Source organism: Homalodisca vitripennis, unplaced genomic scaffold (genome assembly GCF_021130785.1).
Source record: "Homalodisca vitripennis isolate AUS2020 unplaced genomic scaffold, UT_GWSS_2.1 ScUCBcl_941;HRSCAF=3918, whole genome shotgun sequence".
NCBI classification, from domain to species: Eukaryota; Metazoa; Arthropoda; class Insecta; order Hemiptera; family Cicadellidae; genus Homalodisca; species Homalodisca vitripennis.
In genome coordinates, this window is record NW_025777091.1 from 142,746 (window position 1) to 156,097 (window position 13,352).

The 13,352-nt window shown below is 30.6% G+C and overlaps 1 protein-coding gene across 1 annotated transcript; it reads left to right on the plus strand.

Moving 5' to 3' along the window:
• Positions 1–2,908: 2,908 nt before the first annotated feature.
• On the plus strand, positions 2,909–5,367 carry LOC124371129 (protein lozenge-like). Its single transcript, XM_046829442.1, has 2 exons — positions 2,909–2,986; positions 4,741–5,367. The coding sequence occupies exons 1-2, from the start codon at positions 2,909–2,911 to the stop codon at positions 5,365–5,367; spliced, it is 705 nt and encodes a 234-aa protein (XP_046685398.1).
• Positions 5,368–13,352: the final 7,985 nt, after the last annotated feature.

The window sequence follows — 13,352 nt, forward strand, 5'->3', positions numbered from 1 at the left end:
ATGCAAACATGGAACCCTATTTTTTGTGACACCGTGTAACTGAAAAGAGAGTTGAAATTTTTTTAAAAAACATTCATTAGGACCAATTTAGTAGGAAATCGATTTTATCTAAACCTCTGCACTTAGCCGTTTGAGTGGTAAAAAAAAATCCTGTGTAACCAAGATTTTGATATCGGTTAAAATTTTAAACTTCAGCAATTTTTCTTCTTTTGGCCTGACTACGTTAATGCTTTACATTGTTAGTAAACACAGTTGATAGAATATTTAATGATTACAACTATATTACAAATTTGACACTAGGTGCCTCCAAAACCATTTGGTATCAAAGACCAAACTGTAACTAAACTATTAGGAAGTTAGATGACATTTCATTGACAGTGTAACATACAAAGATCACATTAGATTTCTTATTTTAGTTAGTTTTCAGCTTTCTATTTTCCTAATAGTCTATATTCCTATATTATTAAGTTTAAAAAATATATCACGAAGTTAGTGTTTGTTGGGATGTTAAAGAAGCGCTACCAAAAGAATCACAGACTCATGAAGATTGAGAGAGAAGTGGTGAAAAAGAAGATTAGCCAATTTGTAAGCTGCCTGCAGGTCCATCAGTTAGTCTATTACAGCGCGTACAGTTCCGCTATTTTGTGATAAAAAACGTTATCGCAAGTTCTTCTTTAAAAGGATGAATTTACAGCAAAGATTGCTGTGGAAAGTGTTGTATACGTAACATCAATTTCTTAGTACATATTTAAATTATTAAATACAAATTAGGATTTATAGTACAACTCCCTCGTTCTTCAATCATGTTGGTTCAGGGAGTATGAAAAACACTTATAAATATGTGTTTTCGGTCTCATACATTTATTTAATTTATTTTAATTGATTATGATAATTATATAATATGTGTAATACAAACGTAAGTGTTGATATTAAACTACAATTACTCGCCTACACTATTGTTAGAAATAATTTCGAAAACGACTGGACCAATTCGGATAATTAATTTTTTTATATTTGTCCGATAAAGTTTACACAGAAGGTTAATTATCAACTCAAAAAAAACGTATTTATAGTTACATGGGGTATTACGTCACATTGTATAATTTACATTTTTAACATTCACAGTAACATCATAAAATGAAGACCCAGTGTGGACAGTTTGGGTGTGTTAATATCAGCACTAAATCACATTGTACGTGAGCGAGATCATTGGGTAATGGATCGTGAAATTGTGTGATACATGGATGTCAGGCAAATTTGGATACAGTCGGAGTATATCCTCTCGGAAAAGTATTCCACTGTTGTACTTATTAACTGAAAGTTATCGAAGCCTTGAAGAGCAGGAAAAAGTGAATTTCTGACATAAACATGTACAATGCAGATTCAGTTTTTTATAGGGAACCCTGAGTTTGAAGATGGAACATGTAATCCTATGGGATTTGGGTGGGTCTTTGCGAATATGTTTACATTGTGAGGTTATGCCGTTTGTGATGTTATAAAAGCGGCAGTATCTGTAGGGAGACTGTTGGTCTTGTAGCACTACCGCAATATATCTGCCAAATTTCACAGTGTGTTACAAGGTAACTTATGTCGAGCAATATACAGCGTCATAGCACAAAGGCACCGTTCTACATTATTCATGGGGTCCAAGCGTTTACCTCATGTTTTGTGACGATCTTATTACTGGAGAAGAAAAGAGCGATTAATGTTATTTATAGCGTAATTTGTGTTTAAAATTTCCTAAGAATCACCAGGGAACGAGGTACTGCGTACACCTTTAAGAGCAGTCGAGGAAAATATCATCGTTTATTGTTATATTGTTTTAAAGAGCACCATAAATATATCAATAAAAGTGCCATACTGTATGTAATAAATAGTAATTAATACAATTCGCACAAAATATGTTGGAACAAACTAGTGAAATTCTATATAAACTATAGTGAGGAATTTACTGTTTTTTTTAGTTAAATTTAGTGGCAATAAAATAATTTAGAAACAATTGGTTAAAATGTCCATAGTTATTTGAAATGGAAAGGATTGAAAACAAAATATATGGTATAAAAAAGTAGGGGCTGTGTTGCAATGGTTTATTAAGCCATTAGGTACAACATACAATAGGCTATGTGATAATTTATAAAACTTTAAACAAACCATCCAGGTTTCAGACATCCCGTGCAGTTAAAATTCAAAGCACAAGCCTACCTTAAGACAGGTGATTGAGGAAATTTATAAATTAAAACAATATATAACACTGGTATCTGCTTGGCATGTATATTTGAGGAAGATTTTCCACGGTGTAGGTATCTTTTGGTTCTATTAGCTGTGTAATTATAAAGACAAAACTGCGCAACACTTACATTTTGACTGTATAGTTAAACCCAAGGATCGTTTTTTTGCCTTCCGCAATTGATAGAGACGCTGAGACGGTACTCAGTAAGGTCTAGTCGGTTTGTATAGCTCACAAGGACGGCTGACATTCAAAATTACTAAGTACTCTTTTCATATTTCCAAGTTTTAGGCTTTGAGGATTAAAGTAACCCTTTACAAGAAGAAGAATAAAAAAGAACATTATAAAGCAGAAATTATAAGGGAAGAGATTTTATGATCCTTGGACTTACATAGACGCTAACACAGTTAGGCAAAGCCAAAAACACCAAATACAAATATTACACAGTATATATACTTACAATATTCAGAATGTAAGAAAAAATCTAGGATTTATCCCTCTATTTTGCTTTATGTCTTCCAATTAACAGAAGTCACTCCAGCATAAAGTAATGTGTTAATTAAAGAGCGTATCGCACCTCTCAAAGCAACCACGCGAAGCGGGTTTACACAACCAATAGAGTACCAGATATTCTCAAAAGAGGATGTTTTGTCATCAACGGAAATGCCATGTTATTAGACTATGCTTGAGTTAGTATATATACCGAACATCTCAGTGATCAAACCAGACCTCCTCTTGTCCCCCATCATGTACATCAAGGTAAGTAAGCTGCAGCATATGCTGTGCATTACGTAAAACCAGGAGTTAAAATACTATTACTATATCAAATGTGTTACATTATTAGTAAGCCATTCATAAATGACTATAATACAAACATTGCTTTGAACCTAGTATTGTATATTTATACTTGATTTGCATATTTAGTTTTGTTTATAATTAACATACCTGTACATGATGGGTACCTAAATGTATATTATAAAATGAATTATAACTTTAGAGTGTAAAATATACTAGAGCATGTTTTAATGTAATAAAATAATGATATTTTATCTAATATGAGTTGGCAAATATATTTTATTATTCTGCTTGAATCTGAGAGATAAACGTTTTTATAATGTACTAAGATCAAATTTGTACAGCTCAATATTTTATAAATAGTGTTGCATTTAATTACTTAAATTCCTGAATAATCTTATTTTGGATGATAAATACTCCCAATATTTTTATTTTAAATATCTGTTAAAATTATAAATTTAGAGTAATTAAATCCTCTTCTAGAACTTTTAATTTTATCTCAAACTATTATTTTAAACATATACTAGTTTTTTGACCTTAAGAAATAAACGATTGCATATATTATTTATTCTAATAATCAGATTAATTTTTACCCTAGGTTTAAAATAAATTTCTAATAATCTTTTTTGATTTTTGGGGACCACATCGGACATTGGACTCACAAGGGGAACATATTTTGTTTTATATCTCTCAGCTTTTAAGTTATATAATTGAAAATTAGTAGAATATTCTTATAATGAAGTGTCCTAAGTTTCGAGAATATTGGATTAGTATTCAAGATATAATTCTTAGAATACTGCGTAATTTGCAAATATTTCCAATATTCTTGGTGATAAATTAGTTTGACTAATAAATAATTTATTAGTTTTACCACAAAATCTACATGTAAACACATTTCATATCTTTAAATAGGTATTTTCAGCTTGAAATAGCTAAACCATGATTAGTTTTGGGTTAATTCCTATATAATTCCACTTTTATGTTGGAATTATATAGGAAAAATTTATACAGATTAAGTAGTTGATGGAAATATTTAAGTTCTAACTTTTACGGGCATAGTAACCTAACAATTATATTACCAATTTACGTATACTACAACAATTAACTTAAAGTATAAATTTAAAAGAATTTCTAAATTAATTCATGTTGACATTTATTCTTGTAACTTGAACCATATATTATTAAATGTATAGTAACGTAAATACGAAAATGAGAAGTACTAGTGTTGGTTTATTGTTTTTAAACTACTAGGTCTGTATTCAGGAATAGTTTTATTGAATTATGAATATTAAAAAGTTTTCAAAATACAAACGAAAATCATTTTTGTTAAGTTTAAGAACTAGAATAGAACTTAAGCGACCACACTAACGTTATTATACTTGGTGTTTAACGGAAATTAGAAAAGTTTAACAAAAAAAGTTATATCAATCTAAAAATTTTAAATTATAGACAATTTGAAGACTTATTTACATTTTATTTGTTATGTTTATGAGATTGATAAAAAAATTTTGTCCTTTATTGATATAAAGTTAATGTATACAACTACATGTGTATATATATATATATATATATATATAAAGTATATATATAAAGTATATATATATATATATACTATATATATAAAGTATATATATATATATATATGTATAAACATATATATAAGGAAAAATAAATGAATAATTTTATCTCTTTGAGATATTAACCCTACAATGTCTTAGGTCATACTCGTCATTGCTGCTCTTTCTGCTGTGGACGTGTATGGAAGCCACAGTCATTACCATGGACCCATCGCCATCCCACATTTCCTCCACAACGGCTATCTAGCAGACACACATGAAGTAGCAGCGGCTAAGAGCGCTCATCTTGCTGCTCTGGCTACAGAATCTCAAGGTCAAGGGTATGGAGGAGGCTACGGTTATGGAGGAGGCTATGGATATGACCAGGATGTATACAGTGGCTCTTATGGAGGACACCAAAGCCATGGAGATTTCAGATACCAAGGACCCATAGCTGTACCTCATGTACTCCATGACGGACACATTGCAGACACTCACGAGGTTGCTGCTGCCAAGGCTGAACATTTCGCCGCCGTAGCCAAGGCCAAGGCTCATGCAGGATACGGACAAGACTACAGCGGACGTTATGCCGGAGGATATGGCGGGCATTCAGGAGCGTATCAGGGATACTCCCATCATGTCGCTCCTTACCACGGACCTCTCGCCAAGCCTGTAGTGCTCAAGTCTGGATACCTGGCAGACACTCACGAGGTCGCTGCCGCCAAACATCACCATCTTGAAGCCCTCCACAAGTCCAGTAACTATGGTCATCACGATTATCATTATTGATTCTCTGTACACAAATTTTCCTTACAAAATCCACCTTCAATTCATAATTTTATTATTTCATTATAATATAAAACATCCTAACTAAAAATGTTCTAAATAGATAATTCGTACAAACGTGTTGATTATTATTTTCATAAATATTATACTAATAATTAGTATTATATTAAAAAAATATTTCGCATTAAAATACGTTTTTAATAAGCGATAATATCTTATGTGTGCTCTACTAATTTTTAATGTAACAATTAATATTGTTATTGTATTATTTTGATTCGCTTTAAATGGATACTGTTGAGAAAAATTACAAATATTTTATTTAATTTCTCCCAAGAACTATGTAAGGTAGAACATCGTACAAGGCTTGTATAAACTTACATATACTACCCGTAATAACCACAGTGTGTGTGTATGTATATATATATATATATATACAGTATATAAAACAATTTTCGTCAATTGAATGAATCTTCATACATCTATGAAGATGTATGAAGATTCATTCGGAAAAAGAAGTTATAGCAATCCTGTAGACGTTAAAGAAGTCAAAAAACATACATACATATATATAAAGAAATATTTTATCGTATCATAAAGGGTCAGTCGGCGTGTTTTATTCTCTAGTGTATATTATCAGCACAATTTATACAAATCTAAGTACTGTACTCATAATTGTAAGTGTATTTATATAAGTAGCTAAAATACCAGTACAAATAAATAATATATATTTGAAAAAAAATGATAACTTTAAAATCAATCAGGTGTATGTATACAAATATAACATGTTAATTATCAAACATTCTCCAACGTTTTTGTAAAAATAATTAATACTTTCAAACATACATTAAATGTTTAAGTTTCCTTTTTAATGTTACAGTATCCTTGTTCGATCTATGTTAGTTGTATTTGTAAACGCTTTGACCACCTCATTCATGTGGGCTCGTCCAAAAACCAGCTGTAATTGTAAGACCCTATCATTTATTAAATATCACTAAAAGATGACAACTCGTACAGATGCAAATACGAATTGTCACAAAGTATTCACATTGTTGAACGTGATCGGTGGCCCAGATAATGTGTTATGACAGCACTGGAGGTAACTCTGTTAGTGGTATTATTGAGGCAGTCACCGTCAGCTGATTACGAGGCTTATTATTTGGATGGATGCCAAATTAATTGATTAGATTGATCCAGATCGTGTTTCCTTTTACAAATACAGTTGAGTTCTCCGTAAATACTCGTATTTTATACTTGGTCAATGAGTATTTATTTGGGTTATTACTCCAAACAAAACTACAGTTAAATGTTTAAAACACGTTTTTCGCGAAACATATATTTGATAGCGTCATATGTATTTATAGGATAAAAAATTATTAAAGTTTCGGTAATTTTGATCGTTTAACTTCGCAGTCTTAACAGCAAATAAAATAAAACCTAGGGGATGGATAAACTGTTATGGTGAATACGTTTTTTGTCAATTAAACGCAATAAAACAAAGATACTTCCCTCTCACTGAGCTATATGGACTTTTAATAACTTTGGTATCATTAGCTGTAACATTTAGTACATTTAAGAGCTATTTTTATAAATTGTATTAAATCAAATAAAATTAGACGAATAATGTTAGGATAAATGTAACGTTTGGTAAATACGATAAAAGATGTAACATTTGGAACAGAGAGAAGAGCACATAGCTTATTTAGAAACTAATGTATCTTTCAAGACATATAAATGAAATGAGAAACTGAAATTGTAATATAAATGTGCTTTAAAAAACTTTAACTATGATGGTAAATAATTAATATTCATATAAGATACGAATATATGTAATTTATTATATTTATTTATGAGGTGTATGTAGTCATTAGGCTATACAATAATATATGTAATACAGTTGAATAATAATTATAAACAAAAATAGCACTTAATCAAATCTCCAGAGAAATCCCAATCCTTCTTTTCAAAACGATATGATGAGATAACCCTATTGAAAAAAGAAAACCTCCATCAGCATAACCTAAGTTTTAATCAAACAATTTAAATTGTCATTCACAGTGTAATTATCATTTAAGTTTTTAAATAATACAAAAGGATTCACCTACACATAAAAGAACAAGTAGTATCGTACAAAGGTCAATCTAGCTCCCAAAACAATCCAAGTAAGATGTAAGCCAGTACTATTGTTTTAAATAATTTTAAGATTATTTCTCTATTAGATTAATTATATTTTATATATTTTCTTACCGGTATCAAAGAAGTAACGAGATATTATGAGAAACATAAATTGCTAAGAAATCGTAATATATAAAAACAAATACAACTTGATGCGTACAATGGAATATTTCCTTCCAGTAAAAATTGGTTAATTTATATAGGAAACTAAGTTTGTTTTTATGTTAACCTCTCGGCTCATCAGGTTAACATTCATGACATCATTCAGTTTGGTCAAGTGTATGGTTTAATAATATTCAGTTGATATGTATACTTCCTCTTACTTGAGTCCGAAGGAAAGTTTAATCTGTTGTGATATATTTTGGAATTATAATGAAAGAAGATACTCTACATAAACAATGAGCTTATGATCAACTGAAATTTTTCCTTCAGGATTTCCTCTAGGAAGTTGTTCTGTGCTTAGGAGTAAACAAGGAAAATGGAAGCCTGATTTTTAATCAAACACGGTGGCTTGAATTTTACCGGTCATATTTCAGAATTTTCTCGGTGCACTACTTTTGTCTTCGCAAGGATCATAACTTGTCTCAATAAATCCGGTTATAAATTTATCGTCCTATTTATACGCTTGGTATTCTTGTGGTCATATTTATCCTCCTACAGATAATAAACTTATTAATACATTACTACCATATCTTTTAGTTATACGAGTCCCAAAAACGTTCTTTTTCAGGCCATGAAACCTGGAATATAGTTGCAGCTATTATAATTTGACACGTGTGTAAACTTATCTCGCAAATACTGTAACTGAACTAAACACAAAAATGTGCCCTGATTTTACGATCGTACAGTTATGGTGAAACACGTACGCTTTACATCGGATGTATAGATCTTCCACCAGCTTTAAAATATGAAAAATGTAAGAAGTGAAACATTTAAAGTGATGTCAACTTATAAAAATTTTAACCCTGGACTATAAATATTTTTTACCGTTGATGTTTTATCTGCTAAGTATCACAACTGCAGGTAATCTCACAGCTTTTATGGGCTTTTGTATGATAAGGTGTAACCAATATTTTTAGGGAAATCGGAGCTAATCCTCAGGAAACTAAATCCAGGTTCCAAATTGAATAAAAATTGTATGGGTTAGTCATCGATTTTATTGCCTTGGAATATTAGATGAGATGTTATCATGTAATAGTAAAACTATAGACATAAATAGAACAAACACGAGTGGAACAATTTCCCAAAATTCTTTTAACTTCCATTTATCTGTACGTGACACTTGTAATGGCAAACCATTTACCTGGAAATGGTTAGTATTTATCACACAGCTAACCGTTATATTACGCTTGTATACATATAAAATACGCTTGTAAAAATATAAAACAAGAGAATTCAACTTTAGTAATTATTAAATCAATGAAACAGTTTCGTTGGACGAACAATATTGTTTCTTTATGTGTTTTGACAGAATATTGTTCACAGTTTGGTCAACAACAGTTCTGGAGTGACGAGTTTAACGGAGTTTAAATATAACTCTTATCATTAAAGCTGTACCGTACCTATTGTACAATTTATATTTCAATATACTAAAATAAAATCTTTATTTCCGTAGAACTAAAGAATTTCTATTAATTTAGAAATATAAATAAATTCTATTAAATATATCAAGAAAATACCGTTAAATGACAAGGTTTGGTTTTGGTTTGTCTAGTAAAGGTATAAAAAATAAAAAAGCTGCAATTAAAATAGTTTTATATATTTTACTTTTAATACAAGGTTTTGTCTAAAAACTACTTAGCAATCGTTTATTACTTTACAGTGATGTGACATATGACTTAAGTATGATAATAAATTATGATATTTACGCTGAATTCAATTAAACATTCCCAAACAGGTGGATTGGTCGAAGAGGCCCAACACTATGGCAAGCGAGATCCCCTAGATTCGAACCGGCTTAGATTTCTTTGTATGAAGAACACATGAAGGCACAAACCAAGTCATGCTTTATGCTCAAAAATCGGATAATGAAAATTAAATTTTATTCAGAATCGTGTTTGCTGCTCAAGAAATAAAAAGTTAACAGTCCAATAATGTTGGAGACTGGCTTCTTAAATTCATCGGGCTAAAATTAGTATTAACGTTTTTATCAGCTCTCGCAACATTGTTATACTGTTTTTCATTAAGTAATTTTATGAATTATACTGTAGACTATTTAAATAAAAGTTTTGATTTGTATTAAAATAATGTGAGAGATATTGCCCTACATTTAACATTTTGGTATTTTCATATTTGTAGTTTTGTGTATTCCATAATAAAATTTAATTTAAAGGAAAACTATTCCGTTTTATCTGACATAAGTTATAATATTATTTTAGAATAATAAAATTGTATACAAATTGTATTGATAATATTTCATTGTTTATAGGAAATTCAACAGATTTATTGTGGTCCAAACACATAAAAATTGTGTTCTTACCCTTTTTATATTACCAAGATTGTATCCTAAACTATTTTAGAGCTATGAGACTAGGTTTTTATATGATTTTGAGCTCATTTTACATGAAACGTATTCCTTTATTGTACTCAATTAACTGCCTAATAATTTCGGCATGAATTAATTTCACTGAGGGAGCTGAACTTAAGGTGAAATCTTAGACCCTGTATGACACGAGAACGAAGCTGTTTAGACCCATCATGGAATGAATGTTTTCTGATAGGAGGAAATAGGCTTGTGCAGTATGGCAGATTTCTTTTGTAAAAACCCTTTATAACTTACCTCACAGTTTTTATTAATTTATTTTTGAAAATTGTAGTACTGGCTCAAAGTTCAGGGGAGAAACATTACCGAAGTCGCTGAAATCTTTGTTTTTTTCTTCCAGAATTAGAAATCCAGGAACACAGATTAAAACTTGCTGCTCCGGAATTCCAACACCAAAATAATTTATCTTCATCCTGCCCTTTGCTGGTTTATTAAACTTGTTTCGTTTCTTATTAAGAATGTTTAATAAGTACTCTGATATTCAATGTGCATTTTCATAAAATAACCCAAGTTTAATTTACGTTTTTAAAACGTATTACCGTTTATCCGAAGATTCGAACGCAATTTCATACTGAATAACTAGCACATCATATACACATGTTTTTAAATGATATTCCAAACCCTAATTTTATTAGTGGTGGTCACTGAAAAAAAACCCAATCTATATAAGATATAAAAATATATAAATATTTAAACTATTTAAATATAATTTACATTGTTAAAATCGAATAATATTTTCCACAAAACGGATTTTAAGTTTAAAAGGCTGTATTTTGAGGAACTGTAATGGAAATACCAAAAATGGCTTCATTATTGTTAGTAAAATAAATTAAATTTTGCAACACCTTTTTTTAGTAAACGTACTTATAATGCTTTTTGGAATGTTTTTTCGAATTATTGATTTTGTTCCAATTTTGCTCATGTTTTCATCTTTCATAGATACCAAATAAATTAAATTTCATCAAATACTTACAGAGTTATAAATATTGTATAAACTTTTGTCATGCCAATTTAAGATTTGAACTGCCACGTGAAATTCTGTTTTTACATTATTTTAGATTTAAAACAGTTTTCAACACGCACTTCTTTTTGTTGATATGACGAAGATAAAACTAACATTTCTGGATTTAGCAAATTCACCACAGCTATTGATAAGGGTAACACGAGTACCTACAAATTTCTCAAAAATATAATATTACCTAGACTGACTTGCACAATCATCAAACTCAACGCAACGTGTACAGAATAAAATAAATCTTTACGGAAAAATTCGTAAATATTATTCCTTTTTTAGATAGGGAGAGAGACAAAATATTTTTCAGTGCCTCGATTGATTAACGTTCTTAACGCTCGGCCAAGCAAACTTTAAACTTAAAAAATTGTGTAAGATAAAATTAATGTTAATATATATATATATATATATATATATATATATACATATATATATATATATATATACATATATATATATATATATATATATATATATATATATACATATATACATACATAAAGCTCAGTCACATTACGCTACTAAAAGAGCGTGTCAAAAACATGCGAAAAAAGACAATGTTTAAGAAGAATTATTTATTTATATACTGTTCTAAACACACTTTTTACCCCGTTCAGACATAAATGTAGTCAGTTAAGTGTCGTTTACACACAGGTCGTCACTTTACTTGTGAGCGCGTTTTCCTTAATGATGTCATTAAATTTCACTTCCACGCGTATTTTAATTATGACAACAGATAAAAATATAAGTCTGCTAATTACATTTACTAAGAGCCTTTTGAAAACAAAACATTTGGTTATTAATTATTATAAAATTGGGTTTCTCTTAGATAAGTACTTTATATAAATAAATTTCAGTTTAACTGCACATTTTGTATGAATAACATAACTAGTATGCAATACGATATTTTAAGGAGATACAAAATTTGTCCAGTATGTACTAAAATGAAGTTATTTATTAAGTAACGATTAGATTAAAAATAAACTGTTTCAAGTTTTTAAATTATAGGTAAAACTGTGTTACCATTATATTAGGTGGATTTCATATAACCTTTCTGGATATGAGTGGAAATGAAGTTTTCTAATAATTTTTTATCAAACCATCTGGATAAAAGCGTTATTGGGAAACCGGGATATTTTAAATGTAAATGATATGAACTATTGTACCTTTTAGATCTTCGAACCATCCAATGAAATTTATAAACTTGAGTGACGGTAAGTGTGAAGGCTCGGACACTTTCTGTGGTGTGGTAGGTGGTCAATAGGTTGTCGTCAAGTGAACGTAACGTCTCTTTTACTAGCTCAAAGGATAGGGTGGCAAGTTATAGTGTTGATACCATTGTTCGGGTCAATTCACTAGAATTGCAACTATACTACGCTTTCTAAGTGAAGTGCTGTTGACATTAGAAGAATGAATGACGGAATAACGCCGTTACTCGGCATGACGCTTCAATAACTAATAAATAAATAAATAAGGACTTTATTTTGGAGCGGTTTTCAACAATAATTGCTGGTTTACAAAACGACTCATGTCTTATTATAGTTCTTAAAAAATTAAAAGCTTATTTTATAGTTATTAATAAATCAAACATAATATTAGACATACAGTTATATATGGCTATATCACCTTGTATTTTACATTAAATACTTGTATATATTTTCTTTGTATGTCGTTTCAGATACACCCTGGCCTGTTACGCTGGAGGACAGTTCATTATATAATTTGGGAGCAAAGTACGCAAATCGTTTTCTTTCAAAATCACGGCGAACGCGAGGCATCTCCAACACTTGATCCTGTCTAGTACTGCGAGATCGGACTTGAGACCTGCTTTTTAGTTTTTCTCTCAGATATCCCGGCCTGCCAGTGGTCAGGATTCTCTAAACCAGGCATGAGGAGCGCAGGGTACAAGTATCAGCTACAGTCAACAAACCCAGCGATCGTCGAGCCTCTGAAACATGGTCAAACCTTCTTAAACAACATACATACCTTACACACATATTTTGGACCCTCTGTAATTTTTCTAAATCTCCTTTAGACACAATGTTGCCATAGACAGGGAGGCAATAATCGATCACAGAGAGCACAAGAGCCCGGACAAGGCGAAGCCTGGTCACTCTAGGAAACATGTGCCTATGCTTGTATAGCATTCTCAGTCGACCAAGTGTTCGCCGACAAACAGCACTTACATGACCAGATAGTGTGAGGCCACTATCAAGCATGAGGCCCAAGAGCTTTGAGGATTCACACTCCTTCAGTCTGACA